Source organism: Canis aureus, chromosome 27 (genome assembly GCF_053574225.1).
Source record: "Canis aureus isolate CA01 chromosome 27, VMU_Caureus_v.1.0, whole genome shotgun sequence".
NCBI classification, from domain to species: Eukaryota; Metazoa; Chordata; class Mammalia; order Carnivora; family Canidae; genus Canis; species Canis aureus.
This window is the reverse complement of record NC_135637.1, coordinates 26,087,235-26,108,606: the sequence shown is the minus strand read 5'-3', so window position 1 is coordinate 26,108,606 and position 21,372 is coordinate 26,087,235. Positions and strand designations below refer to the sequence as shown.

The following is a 21,372-nucleotide window of genomic DNA, read 5'->3' as shown; positions in this document are numbered from 1 at the left end:
GGGGGAGAAAGTTCATCTTGATGGCTTTGGCCTTGCTCTTGTCCCAACCCTGGCCCCAGCACCCCAGCCAGCACCTACCATCTCGAGGGAGCAGCGGGGCCCTCGTGTTCTCTCTGACTCCGGGTAGCCCTGGAGTAAGAGGGGCATTAGGCAGGGCTCAGTGTCATCCAGAGTCCCTATGCCCAGCTCCACTGTGTGGGGCAGGGGCGGTGGGGCTGCTAGACCCTGTCCCCCCAGGCCCACCGGAGAACTGGGGAGATTGAGAACTGGAAGGGGGGTCAAACTGGGAGTCAGTAGCAAGGTGGGGACTAGAACTGCTCCCCTGATTCATCCCCACATGGGAGCATACCCCTCACTGACCCACTCACCTTGGAGGCCTCCATCCCCAGGGCTGCCCTGAGCTGCTGGGGAGCCCCAGAGTGGGACAGGGTCCCCGGGGGCGGCTGGGGTTGGCCTCACTGCCTGCTCAGTGACAGTGAGCACCGCCACCTATGGAAGAAGAGGAAGACAGGGTTGGTAGTGGTGTCTCACCAGGGACAGGCCAGCAGAGGGGCCCCCATGTTGGGCACAGGAGACCCATGCAGCCAGCAGAACACAGCTTGGACGGAAGACCTGGCCTCACAGAGGCCCAGAAGTCACTGTGACTTTCCAACTGCACAATTCATCCTTAGAAAAGCCACAACAGGGGCAGCTCTGGTGGCTCAGAGGTTTAGCACCGTCTTTGGCCCAGGGTGGGATCCTGAGACCTGGGATCGAATCCTGCGTCGGGCTCCCTGTGTGAAGCCTGTTTTTTCCTCTGCCTTTGTCTCTGCCTCTCTCTCTCTCTCTCTCTCTCTCTCTCTCTGTCTCTCATGAATAAATAAATAAAACCTTTTTTTTTAAAAAAAGAAAAACCTCGACATACCATCGCTGACACCCAAGTAGAGTTCTATGTCCCTGTGTTTGCCGGGCTGCGTGGTTTTTCGTGTGATTACTTGCATCAATAATCTGAAACTTCTCTTGGTCTGTTAAAGCACCACAGGCTGGAAGGATTTTTACTAAGTTCGGAGGGATGTTCGGGACAGTGTGACATGAATCAGAGGCCTCAACCACTTTGGGACCCAGAGTGGGGGAGCCTTTTAAAGGTCAAGGGTGACCGCTGAGCCACTGACCAAGGATTAAAGAGGAGCCAGGGGTGCCTGGGGGGCTCAGTCGGTTAAGCATCTGCCTTCAGCTCAGGTCACAATCTCAGAGTCTTGGGATCGAGTCCCTCATTGGGCTCCCTGCTTAGCAGGGAGTCTGCTTCTCCCTCTTCTCCTCCTCCCTGCTTGTGCTCTCTCTCAAATAAATAAATAAAATCTTTTATTTTAAAAAGCAGGGAGCCTGATGTGGGACTCGATCCCGGGTCTCCAGGATCATGCCCTGGGCTGAAGGCAGGCGCTAAACTGCTGAGCCACCCAGGGATCCCTCAAATAAATAAAATCTTAAAAAAAAAAAAAGAGAGAGAGAGAGAGAGAGAGGCCAGAAGGGGTGTCTGGATGGCTCAGTAGGTTAAGCATCCGATGCTTGGTTTCAGCTCAAGTTGTGATCTCAGGGTCCTGGGATGGAGACCTGCATCGAGCTCTGTACTCAGCACAGAGTCTGCTTGGGATTTTCTTTCTCTTCCCCTTCTGCCCCTCCCCCTGCTTACGTGCACTCTCTAAAATAAATAAATAAATAAATGAAATCTTAATAAAAAGGAGGAGGGTAGAATGCCCACTGACCAGGGGGTGGGGCAAACCCAGAACTGAGAACCACACCCTAGATCTGAGACCAAGCCCCTCATGCCCGCTTCTCCTGGGAGGAGGCCTGAGGAGCAGTGTGGGCTTCCTGGAGCTCCTATACCTCCTAACTAGGGTTCTAGCACATGCTGTTCAGAAGCTTGGTTTTTCCCCTTGATACATCAGGGGATCTTTCCATGCTACAAAATGGAGGTGTTGTGAACGGCTGTCTAGTATTCCTCAGAGCCATGCACGCTAATTTTGCAACCCTTCAGCCACCTGGTTTTCAAATTTCCCTGTTCATTATTAACATTTTGGTAAACATCTTTATATCTACTTTCCTTAGGATAAATTCCCAGAGTGACAGAGGAAAGGTTATGCAGATGAAGCATATGTGTCTCTATGTTGCTTAGAAAATCTGAAAGATAAAAAAAAGGAATAAAAAGAAAAAAAATCTGGAAGAAAAGATGCTTAAATGTTGACCGTTGTTCTGTCTAGGGGCACAAGCGACTGCTGCAGATGGTTTTCTGGTAGGTTTTTCATGGTTCTGAGTTTTTCTTTTTCTTTTTTTTTTTTAAATATTTTATTTATTTATTCATAGAGATGCACAGAGAGAGAGAGGCAGAGGCAGAGGGAGAAGCAGGCTCCATGCAGAGAGCTTGACATGGGACTCAGTCCCGGGGCCTCAGGATCATGCCCTGGGCTGCAGGCGGCACTAAACCGCTGCGCCACCGGGGCTGCCCCAAGTTTTTCATGTTTCTAAATTTAGAATGTCTTATTTCTCTTAGGATTTATTTATTTATTCGAGAGAGAGTGTGTGCACACACATGCACATGCATGAGGTGGGGCAGTGGCAGAGGGAAGGAGAGAGAATCTCAAGCATACTCGTCACTGAGTGCAGAGCCCAAAGTGGGGCTGGATATGACAATCCCCAAATCATGACCTGAGCCCAAAATCAAGAGTCAGCCACTCAACCAACTAAGCCACCAGGTGCCCCTAGAATGTTTTACTTTTGAATTACTAAAAGCTTTTTTTTTTTTTTTTAAGATTTTACTTATTTGAGGGAGAGAGAGAGAGAGAGCGCGCGCATGGACAAGAAGAGGGAGGGCAAAAGGGAGAAGCAGGCTCCTACCTGAGCAGAGAGCCTGACATGGGGATTGATTTCAGGACCCCAGGATCATGACCCGAGCCGAAGGCAGATGTCCAACCAACTGAGCTACCCAGGTGCCCCTCTAAAACCTTTTTATCTTAAAATAATTTGAGATGCACAATAGATATTTTGCTTTGGAAACGGGTAAGGTAGTATTATGGTGGTGTGTGTGGGGGTAGATAAAGGGCAAAGGTGACAGGGCAAGGAAGGGACCTAGCCACGGGCTCTGGGGGATGTCTACAAATATCTGGCTGGGATGGGGATGGGGGTGCTCAGGAGAGTTTCGTGGGCCTCCTGGGAGAAGGAGCAGGCTTTCTGGGGACAGGACGGAAGGGAGACCAGCTTGTTCTGGAGGGTGGGTGGGTGCCTGGTGGGGACGCCATCTGCTTTTTATTTTTTTTTTAAAGATTTTATTTATTTATTCTTGAGAGACACAGAGAGAGAGAGGCAGAGACACACAGGCAGAGGGAGAAGCAGGTTCCCCACAAGGAGCCCGATGTGGGACTCGATCCAGCATCTTGGGATCATGCCCTGGGCCAAAGGCAGACGCTCAACCGCTAAGCCACCCAGGCGTCCCAAGGCCACCTGTTTTTGGTTGTTGAAGCTCAGCTCAGAGGTGCACTGTTGGAATGATGAGCCAATGGGACGTGGGGGGGTGTGGAGGGGTGGGAAGGCCAGGGAAAGGGCAGCTGCTCACCCACCTTGGCCTCCAGTACCTTCAGCCGCTCAGTCAGCTCTGACACTTTGCTGCAGTTGAGGCAACCTGCAGGGAGGGAGGACGCTGGGGCTGGGGCCAGGTGTCTGGGGCAGGATAGAGGCAAGGAGACAGACACCTCATGACCCCGACCCAGGAAATGGCCCCATGCAGGGAAGGGGCTATGGCCTGTCCAGGGTGGTCATGGCCTGAGGGTTTCCTTTGGCTCCAGAGCCTCCAGAGCAGGACCAGGGACTCATGTCCTGCAGCCTCTGCATCCAAGATGACTCCCTCCCTGGAAGCCAGGGCAGGAAATCCTGTTGCTTCCCCCTGGGTGGGGCTGGCCTCAGCGGTGCCACCCTCTGATCCTCCCTGCACAACCACCGCTAGCTCCTCTGGGCTCCCCAGCGACACCCCTAAGTCATCCGTAGCAGTTCTGGCCCATTATTCAACCTCCCAGCTGCCATGCACGGGCCTAGGGCATCACAGGCTCATCTCTCCAGTCCATACCATGATCCTGGGTGTTAGGACGAGTGTCAGCCCAGCTCACATCTGAGGACACTGAGCTCAGAGCAAGGGCGGGGTGAGTTCTTGACAAGCACAAAGTCTGGGGCTGAGTCCCAGCGCTGCCTCTTCCTGGCTATGCAGCCTTGGGCAGGGCATGTCTCCTTTCTGACCCTCAGCTTCCTCCTCTTTAACATGGGGACAATGATGCCTTCCTGGGGCTGGGAGATTTAAATGAGCCAACAATGGAAAGCACCTGGCACAGTGCCTCATTCACTGCAGACGCTTAGAAAAGTATAGTTAAATAAAGAGGAAACTGGGGGCTTGGGCACGCGTCTGCTAGAGTCTGGGGGTCATGAGTCTTGGGGTACTTGGCCCAGGTCAGACTCCCTCTAGGGCCCTTTCTCTCCTTCCCCCTCACTCTTCTTTGCAGTCCGGAGTGGGCAAGGGTGGGTGCTCCCCCTGACCCTCCACTGCTGGATCCAGCCAGCCTTAGGACCATCACCACATTGCTCATGCTCCCACCAGACCTCCCTTAAACCAGGGGGACCCCACGCAGGTGCCCCAAGGACCCACCTGAGAAGGCTGTGGGTCGAAACGTCATCCGTCGCATGGTGTTGCCTGACCACCCAGGGTCCACAAAGCCAGAGGAGCCTGCAAACGAAGAACGATGGGGGTGAGAGCTCAGCTGGCCGGCACCATTCTTGCTTTGCACCCCTCCCTGCCCATTGGCCACTGTCACCCCAGCAGGGGTCCCTACGCCCCTTCGTGCAGAGGGAGACAGAAGCCCAGAATGGTGGGACGGTTTACCTGGGTCACACAGCATGAGCTGGGCTGAACTGGACCAAGACTGCCAACCTGATGGGGCTGGGACAAGGGGCTGGTGGTGGGCGGGGGCCAGAGGCCACAGTGAGGCTTCTCCAGTGACCCCAGGCAGCTGCAGGGGTTAAGAGCTTAAAGCTAACAGATGCAAGGCCGGGTCCCAGCCCTGCTCCTTGCTGACCTGTACAACTTGTCCTCTTTGAACCTATCTTCCCATTTGTAAAATGGGGTCATAAGGCCACTATATCTCCCAGGCTGGTGTGAGGCCTGAGGAAGGTGATGCGTACAAAGAGGCCCACTGTGCGTGCACAGGGCCCAGTGCATAGTAGGCAGCTGGGACATCCACCCTCTCCCCGCCCCAGTTGGTAAGAAGACACAGAAGTGGGTTCCAGCTCTGGTTCTAAATGAAAACCAGAGGGAGGCTGGCTGCCTAGGAGGGCAAGGGGGGCTATGTTCCAGGAGCCCACCCCTGCCACCACCCCTATGAAGAACAGGCGGCCCCGGCTGGCCTGGCTTTGGGGGCCTGGTTTTCTCCACAGCCAGAGGGATGGGCTGGCCAAGCCAGGGGCGGGGGGCACAGCTGGAGGGGCTCTGGAGCCAGCAGTAGCAACTGCCCCCCTCTACCCCCCAGGCCTGCCTTTTAAGGCCACAAAGTGCTGTCCGGGGGGAGAGAAGACCCAAATAAGGCGCAGGCCTGGCGGCTCCAAGCCAGGCTGTGGGTTGGTGCAGGGAGCGAGGCGCCGGGAACTCAAACCAGACGGGTGCCTCTGGCCAGCCCCCAGCAAGGAGGCTGCCAGACACTGATCCCCTGTGGGGCCTTCGCTCAGCTGGGCCTGCAGCCCCAGCACGCCCTCCCCGTGGACCTGGGACTTGCCCCAGCACCAGGAGTAAGTCTCACCCAGGACAGAGGGAGGTGGGTTGGCAGCCCAAGACTGGATCAGGGCTTGGGGACAGGTGTGTGTGTGTGTGGGTGCCACTGTGAGCCACAGCCAATGCTAAGTGCTTTAGATATCCCAATATGGTCCTACATGGTAGGTAATAACAGCTAACACTTAACAGCTAGCACTTAACTCTGGGCCTGGCACATTCTACTAAGCACTTCACATATATGGTCTTAACTCATTATATTCACAAAACCCCGTAAGTGGGTGGTAGTACCACCTCTACTTTACAGATGGGGAAACTGAGGCACGGAGCTCCTCTGTCCCCTGTACTCAGATCACTGGATGAGTGAATATGCATCTCTTTCATAGGGGAAAGCAAGAAGGCTGGAGCCTGGACTTGAACCCAGGTTGGCCTAACTCCAGGGCCTGATCTCCTCTCCCTGGGCCGCCTGGCACCTTGAGTCAGCCGACCATGCAGAGGCAGGGAGGCCTGGCGGCAACAAGAATGCTGGCTCTACAGGAGAATGGGCTCACAAAGCCCTCTTCATCCTCTTTGCTCCCAGGTGAAGACATACAAAGCCATTTTATTGCTCTTTTCAGGATGCCTACCAAGAGAAGTTGCTGTCTCTCCGACCCCATGGAAGTTTGGGCTTTTTTCTGGGATGACATCTGGCAAAGCATCTGCCTAGCCCGCCCTCCCCGCTACCCTGCTATTGTTTCCATGTTTTTCCATGGCATTCCTGTAACGTGTTCTATGCTGTGTCAGTCCCCAAGTCCACTGCATCATCCGCCGCCCTGGCTGGAACATGAGCCCCACCAGGGCAGGGTCCTAGTCTGTCCTGCATGTGGCCTGGAACAGCGCTTGGTGCATAGTAGGGCCTCAGCGGCCTCAGCAAACCTTCTGTTCATGAATGCATGAATCACCGACTGAAAATGAATGTAAAACAAACAAAAGGCAAAACACTGTGGACAGCAGACAACGGTTTTAAAAATGAGCATAAATCTTCTAACATCACATGAGGTTTCCTTGAGATATTAATTTGTGTAATTGTGGTTGGAAATTCTTTTTTTTTTTTTTTTTTTTTGGAAATTCTTTTTCAACCAATTTGCTTTTGTACATTTCACTGGGAGCCAGAGAGAACTAGAAAAACTAATGAAAACATGGTCTGACCATCAGCATAAATGTAACTGGCTCAAAATAATGGCAAGTTAAAATTTTAAAAAGAAGGAAGGAAGGAAGGAAGGAAGGAAGGAAGGAAGGAAGGAAGGAAAGAAGGAAGAAAGGAAGGAAAAAGAAATAACAACACTGTCAAAAAAATTCCAGAATATGTTGGCTTTGGTTTCAGGATTCACAAAAAAAAAATCCCCAAAGCTCCTCCAAATTCTGATAATGGACAGAACCGTTTTAAGAGACACACCAGGTTGTAAAATGGCCCTTTAGTACAGCAAATCCCAGCAGGGAAAAAGCCAAGGGTTGGGGGGAGGTCTCCCAAAAATATCTTAAAATATCACATCCTTCCCATTGGTGTTGGGCTTGGGACCCTGAAGCAGACCCCAGCGTGCTGAAAGCCCCCTCACCCCAGCTTGGCAGTCTGGTCTAAAGGGCTGCCCCTCAACCCCAACCTCACCCTCTCAGGGGCTCCAGTTTGGTTCTAGAATCATAAACCCCAGCTCTATTCTGGAGGCCTGACTGCGGGCTACTTCCCACCACCTGGGAAGTCTCCACTAATAACACACACACACACACACACACACACACATGCATGCACATGCACTCACTGCCTCTCTACCCCCTTCCCTGCAGTTGTCACTCTTAGGTCACCTCCTCCAGGAAGTCTTCCCAGACAGATCAAGGTACCCACCAAAGCTCCCCCTGAAAGCTCTCATTACTCCATCACTCCCTGTCTTGATCTGCACAAGGACAGCATCACGGAGAGTTTTGAGCCTTGTGCCCCCACAAGCAGCTCCCTTTCCCTCTGTCCAGTACCAAGTTTAAGCTAAGAAGCCCCTTCACATTGGGTCCTCATGAGAACATGAGGCCCAGAAAGGAGAGCCTGCTTGTCCACACAGAGAGGTGGGGAGGTGGGGATCCAAACCCCATGCTCTGCTGGGAAGGCAGATATGAGAAGTTGACAGTGTCCCTGGGCTTCATGTCTGACTTCTCTCCCAGGACAGGCACCAGGGGAGAGGCTTCCTCATTCACAAGCCACGCCCAGGTCTGCTGGGTCCAGTGACCACAGCCACAGGGATGCTGCTTCCTTAGTCCTGGGCCAGGTGTCTTCCTGGCAATTTACTTTGCAAATGTAAATATTTGCTGCTGTTGGCTTGAACCAAGGATGGGTCAGGGGTGTGGCAGGGAGCTCCAAGAACCTTCCAGCTGGCCTCTGGGAAGCCTCAGTCTGTGTCTGGCCTGGCCTTCTCTTCAGGGCAAAATGAGGTTCCTATTCATTTCCTGTGTACCCACATTCCTGTGTATGTCAGGTACTGGAAAGACATGAATAGTGACGGCAGGGTGGAGGCCATCATAGCCAGGGGGCAGCTCCAAGAAGGTTGCAGGCAGAGGGGACAGCTGCTGCCCAGTCTGTGGGGTGGGAGAGGCCAGTGTGGGTCAGGGCTAAAATGGAAGGGGGGTGAGGCTGGAGCACATCACCGGGGCGGCCAGGAAGGTGGAAAGGGGAACCACTGGCTGGGAGCGGAGGATGGATTGATGGGGAGTCAGGAGATGGGGCCGCCAGGTCTTCTAGACAGCAGTGGAGCAGATGGGTGGTAGACTCTGGCAGATTCATGCAGCACTGAGGCCACAGGATCCAGAATCCTCAGAGTAAAGCACAAACTTGGCCCTGTAACTGGCATCTACTTAGGCCTGGAGAGGTATGGGCAGGAGGGGCCTGGTCCTGGATGGTGGGGAGGTACGGGGCCCAGGAAAGGCCTGGGCCGCAATCTCCCATCTGTTCTTAAGCTTTTTGCTGTGTGACCTTGGGCAAACTTCTTCCCTCTCTCGTTGTGTTGCAGAAGACAAAGGCTGTGTGAGTCCACAGATGGGGAAGGGACATGTGTGCTAAGGACAGTGGGGACACTGAGGGGCAAACAGAGGTCTCCTAACTCCAGGAGATCCCATGGGAGAGTGAGGGAGCTCCTCTATCTTTCTAGCTGGGATGGCTTGGGGCTGAGATTGGCTTTTGCCAGTTTCACGGTGCCCCAGTTGTCTGAATGCTCCCCTCTGGAAGTCCCGGGCTGGTGCTGCTGCAGAGGATGACTCCTGGCCTGGGGTCACACTGCTGGACTTTGAATCTGGATGCGACCCGAGCGAGGCATTTCTCTCTCCCAGCCTCAGTGTTGACATCTGTACCTTCCGCCATGATATGATAGCAGGACACCGCTGAGAATGAGTCATGGTGCTGGGCCTGGCAGATGGTGGACGCTTTCCTTCCCTGGTCATTGTTCCTGGGGAGGGTCTCGGGTGGGCGGAGGCTGCGGACCTCAGGTCAGAGTCCTGGCTCTGAGAATCCCAGTGACAAAGCTTACTGGCTGTGTGACCTTGGATGACACCTACACCCTTTCTGAGCCTCACTTACATCATCCCGACAATGGGGCTGATGGGTAAAAGATCTGTCTGCAGGGGCCCTCCCCAGAGGCAGGATCACCTGAGGCCACAGCAGCCCTGTACTCAGCAGGGCCCACCAGGGGCTCAGGGCCAGCAGATTTAGAACATTCTGGCCTTGGCCCTTCCTCAAACGTCTTCCAGTGAGAGTGGGCAGCCAGATGAGACCTCAGCCAGGCTCCCTCCCCGCCATTTAGCCCCACCTCCCAAGACCTGGAGGCACTAACAGAAGCTTGGCCAGGCTTGTCCCAATCCTGGCTCTCCAGTGCTGAGTGACTCTAGGTCAGTCCACTGGCCTTTCTGAGCCTTCAATTTCCCACCTGTCAAATGGGGCCTATTCCAGTCTTTTCCTCGCATGTTATCATAAACATCAGAGAACATCCTCTGTCATCATCACAGAATGAAGATTCCCATTCTGAGGATGGGAAAGCACAGCTAAGAGCTATGAATGAATGAAGAATCTGGAGACGAGGGCCCTGGGAATGGGGGTGGGGAAGCCTGGGGAGACCTGTTTGCTGAGCAGAGGACAGAAGTTTCAGAGGTCAGAGGCAGGACAGTCCCAAGGAGGCCTTACAGAATCCCTAGCATCAGGGCCGAAGGGGAGAGCATCCATTAGGTTCAAGACATGAATCTCTGATGCTCATAATAAAGTACAAAGTGGGCACTTTTTAATCCCAGGTGACTTCCAGATAGAGTCAAGATTCAGAGAGGTGGAGTGACTTGCCCCAGATCACACAGCAAAGCATAGCTGATCTAGATCTGGATTCTGGAACAGTGGGTCCTCCCTCCCCTCCTTAAGGCCACGCGGGCTGCTCTGGTGACACAGCTCTGTTGCCCTAGGTCCATGTCACAGTGCTCGGCAGACTATGAGGTCAGTCACCGGCAGACTATGAGGTCAGTCACCGGCAGGGGAAACAGCTGGGGGAGCTCAGCCTCAACCCAGCTGTCAGAGGAAGGGCAGGGCCAGGATAGGGCTGCAGTCCCCATGCTCCCCCACCCGCACTCCCAGGGCCCTAGCGGAGCAGTATCCCAGATTATCCAGGCCCCGGGCATCCCTTTACTCAGCTCTGACTGCAGGGGTTTGGGAAAAGGCCCCTCCTGTCATCCCATCAATCATCACCCCGGGCAGTCATGCCACCTGCAGGGTCTTTACTATCAGCTTCATTCTCAAAACATCCTGGGAGGTTTTACGGGTGAGAACACCAGAGACTTATTAGTGTGGGGGAGCCCCAGACTCCACCAGAGCACAGGGCAGCCTGGTGCTCTTTAGAGAGGGTGCCCCTCCCTCTGAGTAGGCACAGGACGGGGGCCACCTGCACGGCAGCCTCCCCACGCCCCAGCCCGGTGCCCTTGCACAATGCAAGAGCCCAAGGCCACACAGCTGGTCTATAGCAGAGCTGGCCTGGCCCACGAATCCCTGGGTGCTGGGACCCAGGGGGACCTGGAGGCCTGCAAAGGGCAATGGCAGTTGTCGGCAGTGACTTAGCACCCCTGCCTCGCCATTGGCAGAGCCCTCAGCCCTGACCCTGGCTTCTGGATGCCCGGCCACCAGCTGCAGGACTCAAGGGCACGCTGGCTCTGCCCCATGGACCCCCCACCCTCCCTGACTCCACGATGGCCCCACAGACCTGGGAAGGTCTACCCTTGAGAGGGAAGCCAGGGACAGAGTGGCCTTTGTCTGGGCAGGCCCTGCCTGGGCTTGGGCCCACTGGGCCCCAGTGGCCCCCACACTCTGGGGACTTACCCCCACACACCAGCTCCTCTGTGGCCTCTTTGGCAGCAGCCCTTCCCGGCTGGCTTTCCTCCTGGCCCCTGGGCCCTTCCGCCTTTCCCTCTTTCTTCCAGCAGGGAGGGGAGGGTCTCATTCCTGGTTCCCCTTGGCTTCCACCCTTCCACACTGGCCTGGTGGCTGCCTCTCCCCTGCCCCTCTGGCCACCCCACCAGAACTGGGGACTGCCCAACCCCACAGGGAAACCTGCCACTCCCTAACCTGCCCCACTTTGTGGTGAGCCCTGCCCCTGCCCCTGTGTGACTCTGTGGGCATGGGGCTCCACCTCGCTGGCTGGCAGGCCAGAACTCTTGGGAGGTGGGGGGTCCCAGGGAGGTGAAGCATATAAATCTTTTCACAGAGCACCAAAGAATGGTGATGTCTGTTAGCCTCTTGTTCCCTTGATCCAGAGGCCAGGTCTCACACGTTTGTGTTTCTGGAATCAGAATATGTCTTGTGACTGAAGCTCATGTTAATGGGCTGTTTCAGGGGCCCTGAAATGCCCTTTCCACTGAGGTGCCTACAGGCCTGGTTCTCGGGTTGGTTCTAGGTTGGTCTACCCTCTTTAGGGCCATTCAGGGGAAGTCTTCCTCATGTAGGCAGTGAGGGTGGCAGCCACCCAGACTGCCTAGCAGGGAGGCAGGAGCCTTTAGGGGAGGGCTCCCCAGGCAAGCAGATGGCCAGGGTATGGGGACTTCTGGGCTGTGTCCTCTGCACCCCACAGGTGTTGGGCGCTTGGCCGTGAGAGGCTGCCTGCAGAGGAGGGGGCTGGGGTAAGAGGCCCCCGCCACACCTGGGGCATGCTCTACATGCAGGGCACCCATCCCTCAGGCCCTGGGGGAGGCCAGGCAGACCGTGGTTCAAATCCTGACTGCCCCTTAGGCACTCTCTACCCATCACTTTTCTGAGCCTGTTTTTTTCACCCGCAAGGTGGATACAATGATCCCAACCCTGTTGATCCAATCCAGTTTCACTCTGGTGTGCTGTTACCACATCCAATGGAAATGTCCAGACGGGTGTTCCCCAAGTTTGGAGGAGAGACTTGGGGTGGTGTGACCCAAGACATGAGCTACACAGCATGTCTGAGATTTCTGCAGGGGTCCTGAGAGTCATCCAAGAGGCCAGTGGTCAACACCTATGGGACAGCAGGCCCCGGCTGTGTCCAAGCCAAGCCTCCCTCATGGGCCCCAGTGTGCACAGCACCTGCTGACTTAGCAGGCTTACCGGTCTCCCCCCACACCGCACACCTGAGGAGGGGCCCCTGGCCCGCACCTCAGGGTAGTCCTACCTTCCTCACAGTTCACCCCGGAGTGCCCGGGGCAGCACCTCCACTCACGCGCGGTCACTGTCTTGTACATCACCTTGTAGGAGGGTCTCACCACCGTTCTGTAGCTGAAAGAGTGCCCAGGGAGCTGAACTCAGACAGAGTCTTCTACTGCCTTTCCCACCGACCTGGATGTCCATGGGGACAAAGTCCAGGGGTCCTTTGCCACCTCTGGGCCCCTCTGGAGCCTCTCTCTTGCTGTATTCTGGGATGTGGCCCTTCCAAATCCTCCTAGCTCCCCAGGTAGGGGGATACCAACTGGATGGGACGTCCCTATGAGCTGGCCTGTCCCCAGAGGTGCAGCCTCACTGAGTGAATGTATGTGGGTAAAAGGTGGACTCCCTCCCTCAGGAAGTCCTCCAGGTGCCCCAGGAGCATAAAGGGAGGTGCTGAGATTGGGCATAGGGCCGATGTCTCCTTGGTTCCACACCCTCGGGTTTCCGCACTCCCCTGTAGTCCCCAAGCAGTGCCAGGACCAGGCCTCTGTTCACGCTGTGCCTCCACCTGGAATGCCACCGGCTCCTGTTCCACCATGGTCTCGCTTACCTGCTGCCCGGGCAGCTCATGGGCCAGGGGCAGTTCTGCAGCACTCGCTGAAGATAGGTGCCATTTTGCACGTGGCATGAGATGGTACGGGTCACCACATACGAGCACCAGTTCCTGAAACAGATCCACAGTGAGGAAGCTCAGGTGCCAGGCATGGCTCCCACCCAGGACCCTGGGAAGATGAGTGAGGAGGTCCGGGTTCTCTCCCAGAGCCCTGGGTCTGTGGGTAGGGAGACCCCTGAGCTCTCAGAGTCCTTTGGGTCCAGTGGGAGTCTCTGTGCTACTGTGGCTATGGAGTGAATCTATAGCCCTGGAGGGAGCTGTGCTGGGGGCTCTGGGGAGGTCTTGGGGAACAGGGGGGCTCAGGGGACAAGACGGGAGCAAGGCACCTTTGCCCAACTTCTCCTTTCTCAATATCACTTCTCTCCAACCCCGACTCATCCAGGTCTCAATGCCTCCTGCCACCTGCCCGGACAACAGCAGCAGCCCCTCCATCTTGTCCTTCTGCGTCTCCCAAGGAGTGTCCTAAAATGCAAACCTGGCCTTATCCTCCTCTTGCTCATCCTCACCCTCAGCCCTACATCTTCTATGCTCACACCTGCTGTGATCCCTCACTTCCAGGCCTTTGCTCACACTGGGCCTACTGCCTGGAGCACCCTGCCCCCACTTCCCCACTTGGCACCTCCGACCTCCAAAGTCTTACAGTGCTGTCACCTCTCCCCTTGTCCTTTCCCGCCTCCACCCTACCTGAACAGAATGATGGTTCCCTGCCCAGGATCCAGCAGCGCTTTGTCTACCTGTCAGACTGAATGAAGCTGGTGATTCATGCCTGCCCTCCCCCTCCCCTGGCATGACAGAAGAGAGGCCCTGTCCTACTTATCCTTGTGTCCCCTCTGTGGGGCAGCCAGATGTCCCAAGCATGGAGGACTGACTTCTCCAAATGCCAATTAATAATCATATTGCATTGCATATATGGAGCACCTACTGTATGCTAAGGGTATTCACATTCACTTTCTTGGTGAGCCAGGCAGGCACCTTCCCACATTTAACAGAGGGGTAAAGTGACAACTGCTCACATCCGGGAGCTGGTGCCTGGTAGAGCTGGATTTGTACTCAGGAATGTGGATGGCCCAGCCTGGCCCCTGTCTCCATCCCAGAGACCTCAGCTCCCGTCTCCTCCCCATCTCCTGAGCCACGGTCCATGGTCCTGTGAAGGCCCCAACCTGGGAACCTGCTGACCCCAAGCTCGAGGCCACAAAGGAAAGTCTGGAGGGGTGGCGGGCTCAGGCTGAGAAGGGTCACCTGAAATAGTTCCTCCTTTCCCGGCCCTGGCAAAAAATGCAGGGCCTGTGACCTTGTGCAGGCTGAGGGCTGCTGAGCACCTGGAATGTCCCAGCCATCACAGAGGTGTCTGCCACCACTGAAATCCGGTCTCCCAGCTGCTGGCCCACCCCCACCCTGGTCCACCCATAGGACAATGCCCTTGGCCGAGACCTGCCAACTAACTCACTGTGGGACCCTGGGGACGTCCCCTCACCATTTTGTCACCCTGGAATCCGCCCAGGAAGAGGGAACAGCCTGGCCAAAGACAAAGTGGGGAGAAGGGATGGCTCTGTTAGACCAATGACCCTGCAGAAGCTCAACAGAGCCCAGGGCCAGCCACCCCATGGAAGAGCTGACAGGTGCTGGTGGCAGCACTGTTGGGAACCACGCAAAACTGGGAACAGCCTAACTGGCTACAGGACCACTAGATACGGAAAACCAGATGCTAAGATAGAACCCAAGTTCTCTGCATGCAGACCACTGTGTCTGGTTAAGTGAAAAATGCAAGTGCAGACCAACAGATGGAGCATGACTGCACTTCTATTAAAATAAGAAAACCCAAAGACTGTTTTATACATATATGCACATACACAGCTCTACGTGCTTAAAGTTAGGAAAAATCACACGCTCACGTCAAACTGCCACCCCTGGGGGTGGGGAGGGGCTTTCCATCTGCTCTGTCTCCTGTACTAACAGTAGCCTTCATTATCCTGCATACCAGGAGCTAGGACCAGGGCCTTTCACACACCAATTATGAGCACTTTACAGATGGGAAGACTGAGGCTCTGGGGTTTGGAATGTGCTCCTGGCACCCAGGATGAACAACAGAGTCAGGGGTTGGAATTCAGGTCCACCTGACCCTAGAGTTTGCACTGTTAACCTCAGGCTGGCAATTTTTCTCCTAATGAGCAGGTGGGGATTTTAAAACTTAAAAAAAAAAAAAAAAGCACATTTCCAAAAGGCCCCCACCCTTTAGATCCTTTGGGTCCCTGGATCTGTGCTTTTGAACTTGGGAGTTTTGCTTGTTGGGGGGGCAGGGACATATGCCCCTTTGAGAAAGTGATGTTGGTGTGGCTCCTCTCCAGAAAAATGCAGAAAACTCAGAGTGCAAGTTTTTTTTTGGGGGGGGGGCAGGGGCTTCCTGAGGGGTGCTAGGGGCTCTCTGCAGCCTGTGTGATGTCCCCCAGGCTGGCCCTAGGGCTCTGGGAATGAAGGAGTGAGGGAGGGAGGGGGCAATCTGGGCAGAGGCCATGCAGAAGCTCCAGATGCTGGAGGTGCTTCCCTGGGCCAGGAACGAAGACTCCACGCCAGTGTACAGATGCGCACACACACACATGCAAAGGTGTGCGCAGACATCAATCCGGTGAGCACGCATGCAGATGCACATGCACACGGACACACTCACACACATATAGCTGTGAGTGCCCACAATTCCCTGGACATACACGTGCCCGTGCGCACACACAGACCCGTGGAAACACACATACACATTCAAAGCACACAAGCGGACAAAGGCAAATCCAACAGGACACACAGCCACAGAATGACTGTCCTGTCTACAGACACAGGGCCACATGCCCTCACACATGCATGTGCACACAGCCCTCCCTCCATGCCCAGACCCTGGACAGGATTGGGGGTGGAGGTAGGCCTATGACTGCTCACAGTTGCCTGACCTGCTCCCTCTTTACCTCCTTCCTTAATTAAAATCGCCCCCCATGTGGGTCAATGCTCGGCTCCCTGGTTTATTTCCCACGAGCTAGAGTTTGCTTGAATCCCCTGCTTAGGAGATACAGAGCTGATGGCTAACTAGCCAGGAGGGGATCCTCAGGCCACGTGAGGTTCAAGGTCAGCCCCTGGCCTCTCCCCTGTGGTGTGAGGAGTCATTCATAACCATAAACCACCCCTCCCTGACCTTGAAGACCTCAGCCTGCTGTTCCCAGGAGAAACCCAAATTCTTCCGCAGAGACTTGGCCTGGCCCCTGTGTCTACTTTCAGCAGGGGCATCAGGACCTCTTTCTAAAGCATAGACCTGGTGTGGCCACTGCCTGCTGTGAGTCTGCAGCCCACCATGGCTTCCCATTGCGCTGTGAGCCCAAGACCACCCCGGCCCATCCTGCATCCTGCTCTCCTGCACACTCCTGCTGCCCCTCTTCCACCTTTCTGTGCTCCCCTCAAGTGCTGGCTCTCCCCCAAATCAGATCTTTGTATTCAGATTCCCTCTGCCCACAAAAGCCCTTCCCTCTGCTCCAGCAGCAACCTCCTATTTGCCCTTTAGGTCTCAGTCCTAAGGTCCCAGGAGGGGTGGGGCACCTCCAGAGGTCCCCTTCAGCAGCCCTGAACTCTTCCCTTTGCTGCAGATGTGGAGGGAGGACACCAGCAGGGACCACACCACGATGGGGCTCAGCCTGAGGGTGCTCAGGGATGTTCGCTGAATGACTGAATAACCAAGAACAGACAGTGGGTCTGGGCAGAGGAGCCAGGACCCAGGTTCCCAGAGATGGGTGCAGCCCTTGGAAGCCTGCCTACATCCTGCCATGTCTGGGGGCTTTGCTCCTGGGACACGGCCGGTGATAAGTTGCCCAAGAACCCAGTGAGGCTGAGCCCGTGGGCTGGGGCTGGGGCTAGGGCTGGGAGGAGGCAGCCCTTCTCTTCTGGGCTTGCCACTCGTGCCCACTCAGCACCTCCCGGGGCCCCCAGAGGCTGTTGGAGGAGAGAAAACAGGCCAGACCAGCTCAGCCTGGCACCGGCCACCCCCACAAGGGCCCCCCCAACTTGTCCTCCACCCCCTGCCACAGAGGCCCAGGGGACTTTGTCTCTGCGGGGCCCAGGGCTGCGATCCGGAACAGTGATAGGGGCTAATTGCAGGAGGCAGCCAAGCGGGCCAGGGGCCAAGGGCCGTTATGAAAAGAAGAGAAAAGAAAGGAGCTGTACAAGGTGGGGGTGGGGTGATTAGCACCAGAACCCCACTCTGGAGGTGAAGTTCCAGTCCTGGCCCCACTGCTTCCTAACTCAGCCACCGTGGACAAGGCCCTGACCCTCTGTGTGCCTCACTCTGCCCATCAGCAAACGGGGACAGCAGAATGTCCTCTGCCAGAGGAGATTTCACACACTGCACAGCCCAGCACTAACTGCTATGGTTCTTGGACTGTGACTTGGACCCTACGCCCCACAGCTGTGGTCCAGCGGTTTCCCTGGGAGACCCCAGCCCAGTGCCTTCCGTGCACAGTCCTTCCCTTGAAGGGAAGAGATTGGGATGGAGACTGCCAGGGTCTGCATTTTACAGAGGGGGACACTGAGGCTCCAAAAAAAGTCACCTGGCCAGGTCACCCAAGTGGGTGGAGAGCTAGGATTTGAGCTCCTGAGAGAGCAGCTGGGGAATAGAATTCTCCATTCTCCTTGATTCCAGGACTTGCCCAAAGGAAGCCCATCCTGCAGGGAGAAGTGGCCTGGGCCAGGACACTGGTGACGGCTTCTACTCCAGAGCCACAGAGCCGAGATGGGGTCGTTCAAGGAAACAGGGATTCAGGAGGGAAGGGACCTCAGGGGGGCAGGAAGGAGCCCCAGCAGGGACTGGGGGACATACAGGGCAGGGGCAAGCCAAGGCAGCTCTGTACAGCCCCCAGGCACCCTGGTTCCGGGGGTCTCGAAGTCTTGCCACATTCCTGGAGCTGGGGCAGCCCCTTGGACGCCTTCCCGGGCCTCCCCCTCCCCAGGCACAAAGCCTCTTTTCTGCCTCTGATCCCTTGGCTGCCAAGGGGCGCCTGGGGTGCTGGGCTGGGGGTGGAGGGAGGGCTGATGGGGTGTGACATCCCCATGCTGTCTCCAACAATGCTGGGACGTGGCCACAAGGGGAGGTCTTGGCAGCTGAGGACCACAGATTCCTCCAGCTAGGGGTCCCTTCCTCCACCTAATGTCAGCGATAGCAGGAACCACTGTTCATCCTTCCTATGGGGGACTGTCCACCCTCAGAACAGGCCAGGGGCCAGGGGCCAAGGGGAGGAAAGAGGGAAACACTGAGGAAACTGAGAGCCAGGACTCTGAAGTGACCTACCTGAGGTCACACACTGAGTGAGTGCCACAGCCAGGACCGGAGCCTCTGACTCCTAGCCACAAGTTGTAAACCTCTCCCAGACCCACAAGCTGACACCTTCTCCTAGGATGCCAAGGGCACTGGGTTGGGAAACTGGCTGGCCTGGATTGAGGTGCCACTTTTCATCTCTGGGCCCCAGGCTTATCTGTAAAATGGGAGCAACGGTATTGCCCACACAGGGCTTTTGTGATGCCAGGCCACCGTGAGCCTTCTGTGAATAGATGGGGCGACAGTCTCCAGTGACAAGCTACCTGCCAGAGGCACCATCCTCTTCCCTCCCACCCACGGAGCCCTGGGGGGTGAGAAGCCCAGGCTGGGAGGCCCTGCCCTGGACTGGCAGGAGGGCAGTCTGGACCTTAAGCCCTCTCAATCATCTTCCTGAGCCTGACACTGGGAATTTGAGTTTAGGGTCTTGGTCATCTTAGCACCTAGGATCCTGGGGGTTCACATTCATGCCCTGGGCAGGTCATATCCTCCCTCTGAGCCTCAGCTTCCACTTCTATGAAATGGGGACCATCAAAACGCATGCCTCCCTTGGCAGCTGGGAAGATTCTGGAGGCCCAGGTCAGCTGTGGTCTGCATGCAGTAGGTGATGGTGGCTGTGATATCTGCCACCTGCTTGTCCCTGTCTCAGACAATTGCTAATTCTAGCCTCTGATGCCTTGGCCACCTCTGCCCTCCAGCCCTAGCCATGTCACCTGCTCTTGCTAGCCCAGCAGGGGCATGCTGGCCCCTGACCACTGGGAAAGGGGATTCCTGAAAAGAATTAAAGAATTGAGGCCCTAGGGGGTGGGGACCAGGGAAGGTCTTTGAATGGGATGAAAAGGCCTGAAGAGGCCTGGCTACTCCGTATTGTCTGCCTCAGACAAGGGCTGGCCTTTGAGAGGGGACCCCAGCAGGGGCGGGTGGGTGGGGGCTGCAGCCAGGATAGGGGCCAGGACAGGTTCAAACACTGTTATCAAGGCTAGAAAGAGACAGATTCAATCCTAGCACTTCTATTAAGGGCCGTGAGCCTACAGGATTAGGGGGCCTCAGTTTGCTCATCTGCTAAATGGGGACAGTGCCCCCTACCTTATTCAATCCTGGAAGGATTAACAACCGCACTGCAAATAAGGGGCTCCTCACTGGGGAGAGATGCTCCACAAACACCCACGGAGGGAATGTTCCCAGCTCCACAAAGGGCAGCAGGAACACAGAATGCTCTCTCCCCTCTCTGGTCAAAATGCCAGGTCCCTGGGGTGGCCACTGACCCTCAGATCTGTGAAATTCCACCCCAGTCTTCTTCCTCCAAGGGAAATAAATAGCCGAGGCACTAAAAAAAGCCGCTCTAGAGCAGGGAAAAGGGAGGAGGGTCCCCAAGGGTCAGCTAGGGGATATGCTGGGCTCTTCTGACACGAAGGGAAGGGGGCCCTGGAGCTAGGGCGACGGAAGTCCCAGGAGGCGGCTTCTCCCTCCTTGTTCCTCTTCTGCCCCCTCTGGAGCTCTGGGGTGAAGGGTGGGCGTGGGGGAGCTCTGGGGGCACGCCGGCTCCGGACACAGGGAGTCGGGACCCTCCGCCAGCAGAGGGGCGGCCCGGGTCCCTTCTCCATCCATCCCGCTGGCACCGAGGTGGGGCACCAGGCCCCTTCCAGTCCCTGGCTTGCACGGAGGTTTGGGGTGCTGGGGGTGCTGGGGGTGCTGGGGGTGCTGGGCGCCTGGAGCCCCCGCCCGGAGCTGGCAGCGCGCAGAGGTGGTGCGAGGCAGCCCTTACCTGCGTCCGGAGAACGGGGCTCCCCCGACGCTCCACGCGGCGCCGCCCCCGGGGAGCAGGAGCCCGAGGCAGAGCAGCGCCCAGGCCCGCGGGCCGCCCATGCTGCGCCCGCCCTCCGCGCGGCCCTCGCCGCCCCAGCCCGCCGCGCCGCCGTCCCCGCCGCCGTCCCCGCCGCCGGAGCCCGGGTCCCAGCGCGGCGGCGGGAGGGCGGGCGGAGGCGGGCGCGGGGCGGGGGCGCGCGTTCCCGGCCTCGCCCGGCCCGCGCCGCGCCCCCCGCCCCCCGCCCCCCGCGCCGCCGCCGCCAACCCGGAAGGAGCCCGGGGCGGGGGGCGGGGGCCCTGGGCGGGAGGCGGCCAGGTGCCCACCTGACCCGGCGCCCGTCGCCGCGGGACCCGGGGCCGGGGCCTGGGACGCAGCCGGGACCCAGGGGCGCCGCGCCTGAGCTGGGGCGCCCAGGCCCTCACCCCCTCCCGACGGTTTGGAGGGATCCAGCTCCCAAGGCGCCCGGGATCCACCCACGATGCAGCAGGGGCCTCCGGAGCGGTGAGCGCCACCCTGCAGGGCACCCGCCTCCACTTCACATCCTGTCTCTGTTTAACCTTCAAACCGAGTCAAACCCGCTTGGCACGCTGGGCACAATCGTTCCCATTACACGGAGGAGTAAACTGAGGCCCGGGCACCGCTGGCCGCCCCCTGCAAGGAGAAGACCCGGGCTGGCCATAAGTCAGTGTCCACTCTTCCTGCCGTTTTACAGATGGAGAAACCGAAGCACAGAGAGGAGAGCTCTGTCAGTGGTTGGAAGAGCCAGGATTTGAACTCACGTCTGACTTCAGAGGGTCAGCTTTTTTTTTTTTTTTTAAAGGTGGGGAAATGGCAGAGGGAGAGGGAGAGAGAGAACCTTAAGCGGGTTCCATGCCCTGCATGGAGCCAGCTGTGGGGGCTGGATCTCACAAACTGAGCTCATGACCTGAGCCGAAATCAAGAGGGGGTCACTTAACCAACTTAGCCAGCCAGGCGCCCCAAAGAGGGGTCAGCTCTTAAGCACAATTATGGAAGAGTACAGATGGCATGTTGTCCTGGGCCTCAGTTTCCCCATCTGTAACAAGGTAAGGATTAGTTTACAGTGGAGTTTCTTTACTGGGGTATGTGGATGAGCTTCTGGGGAGAGGTGTGA

General features: G+C 56.8%; 1 protein-coding gene across 20 annotated transcripts in view; it reads right to left on the bottom strand.

Moving 5' to 3' along the window:
- The window catches only part of EMID1 (EMI domain containing 1), a 50,731-nt gene extending 30,385 nt beyond the window's left edge, over positions 1-20,346 (bottom strand). For 16 of the 20 annotated variants that reach the window (XR_013365830.1, XR_013365834.1, XR_013365832.1 and 13 more), the window contains exons 1-7: positions 20,199-20,346; positions 13,033-13,146; positions 12,451-12,554; positions 4,664-4,741; positions 3,591-3,652; positions 369-489; positions 79-129 (exon numbers count right to left, since the gene is read on the bottom strand). Coding sequence is in view for 15 of the 20 variants with exons in the window: in XM_077874211.1 (XP_077730337.1) it covers positions 79-129; positions 369-489; positions 3,591-3,652; positions 4,664-4,741; positions 12,451-12,554; positions 13,033-13,146; positions 20,199-20,299 (631 nt within the window). In the remaining 5 variants the exon portion in view is untranslated. Of the gene's footprint in view, positions 1-78; positions 130-368; positions 490-3,590; positions 3,653-4,663; positions 4,742-12,450; positions 12,555-13,032; positions 13,147-20,198 lie in introns of those variants that run through there. The other 4 variants (XM_077874212.1, XM_077874219.1, XM_077874218.1 and 1 more) reach the window with 2 other exon arrangements.
- Between the last annotated feature and the right edge of the window lie 1,026 nt (positions 20,347-21,372).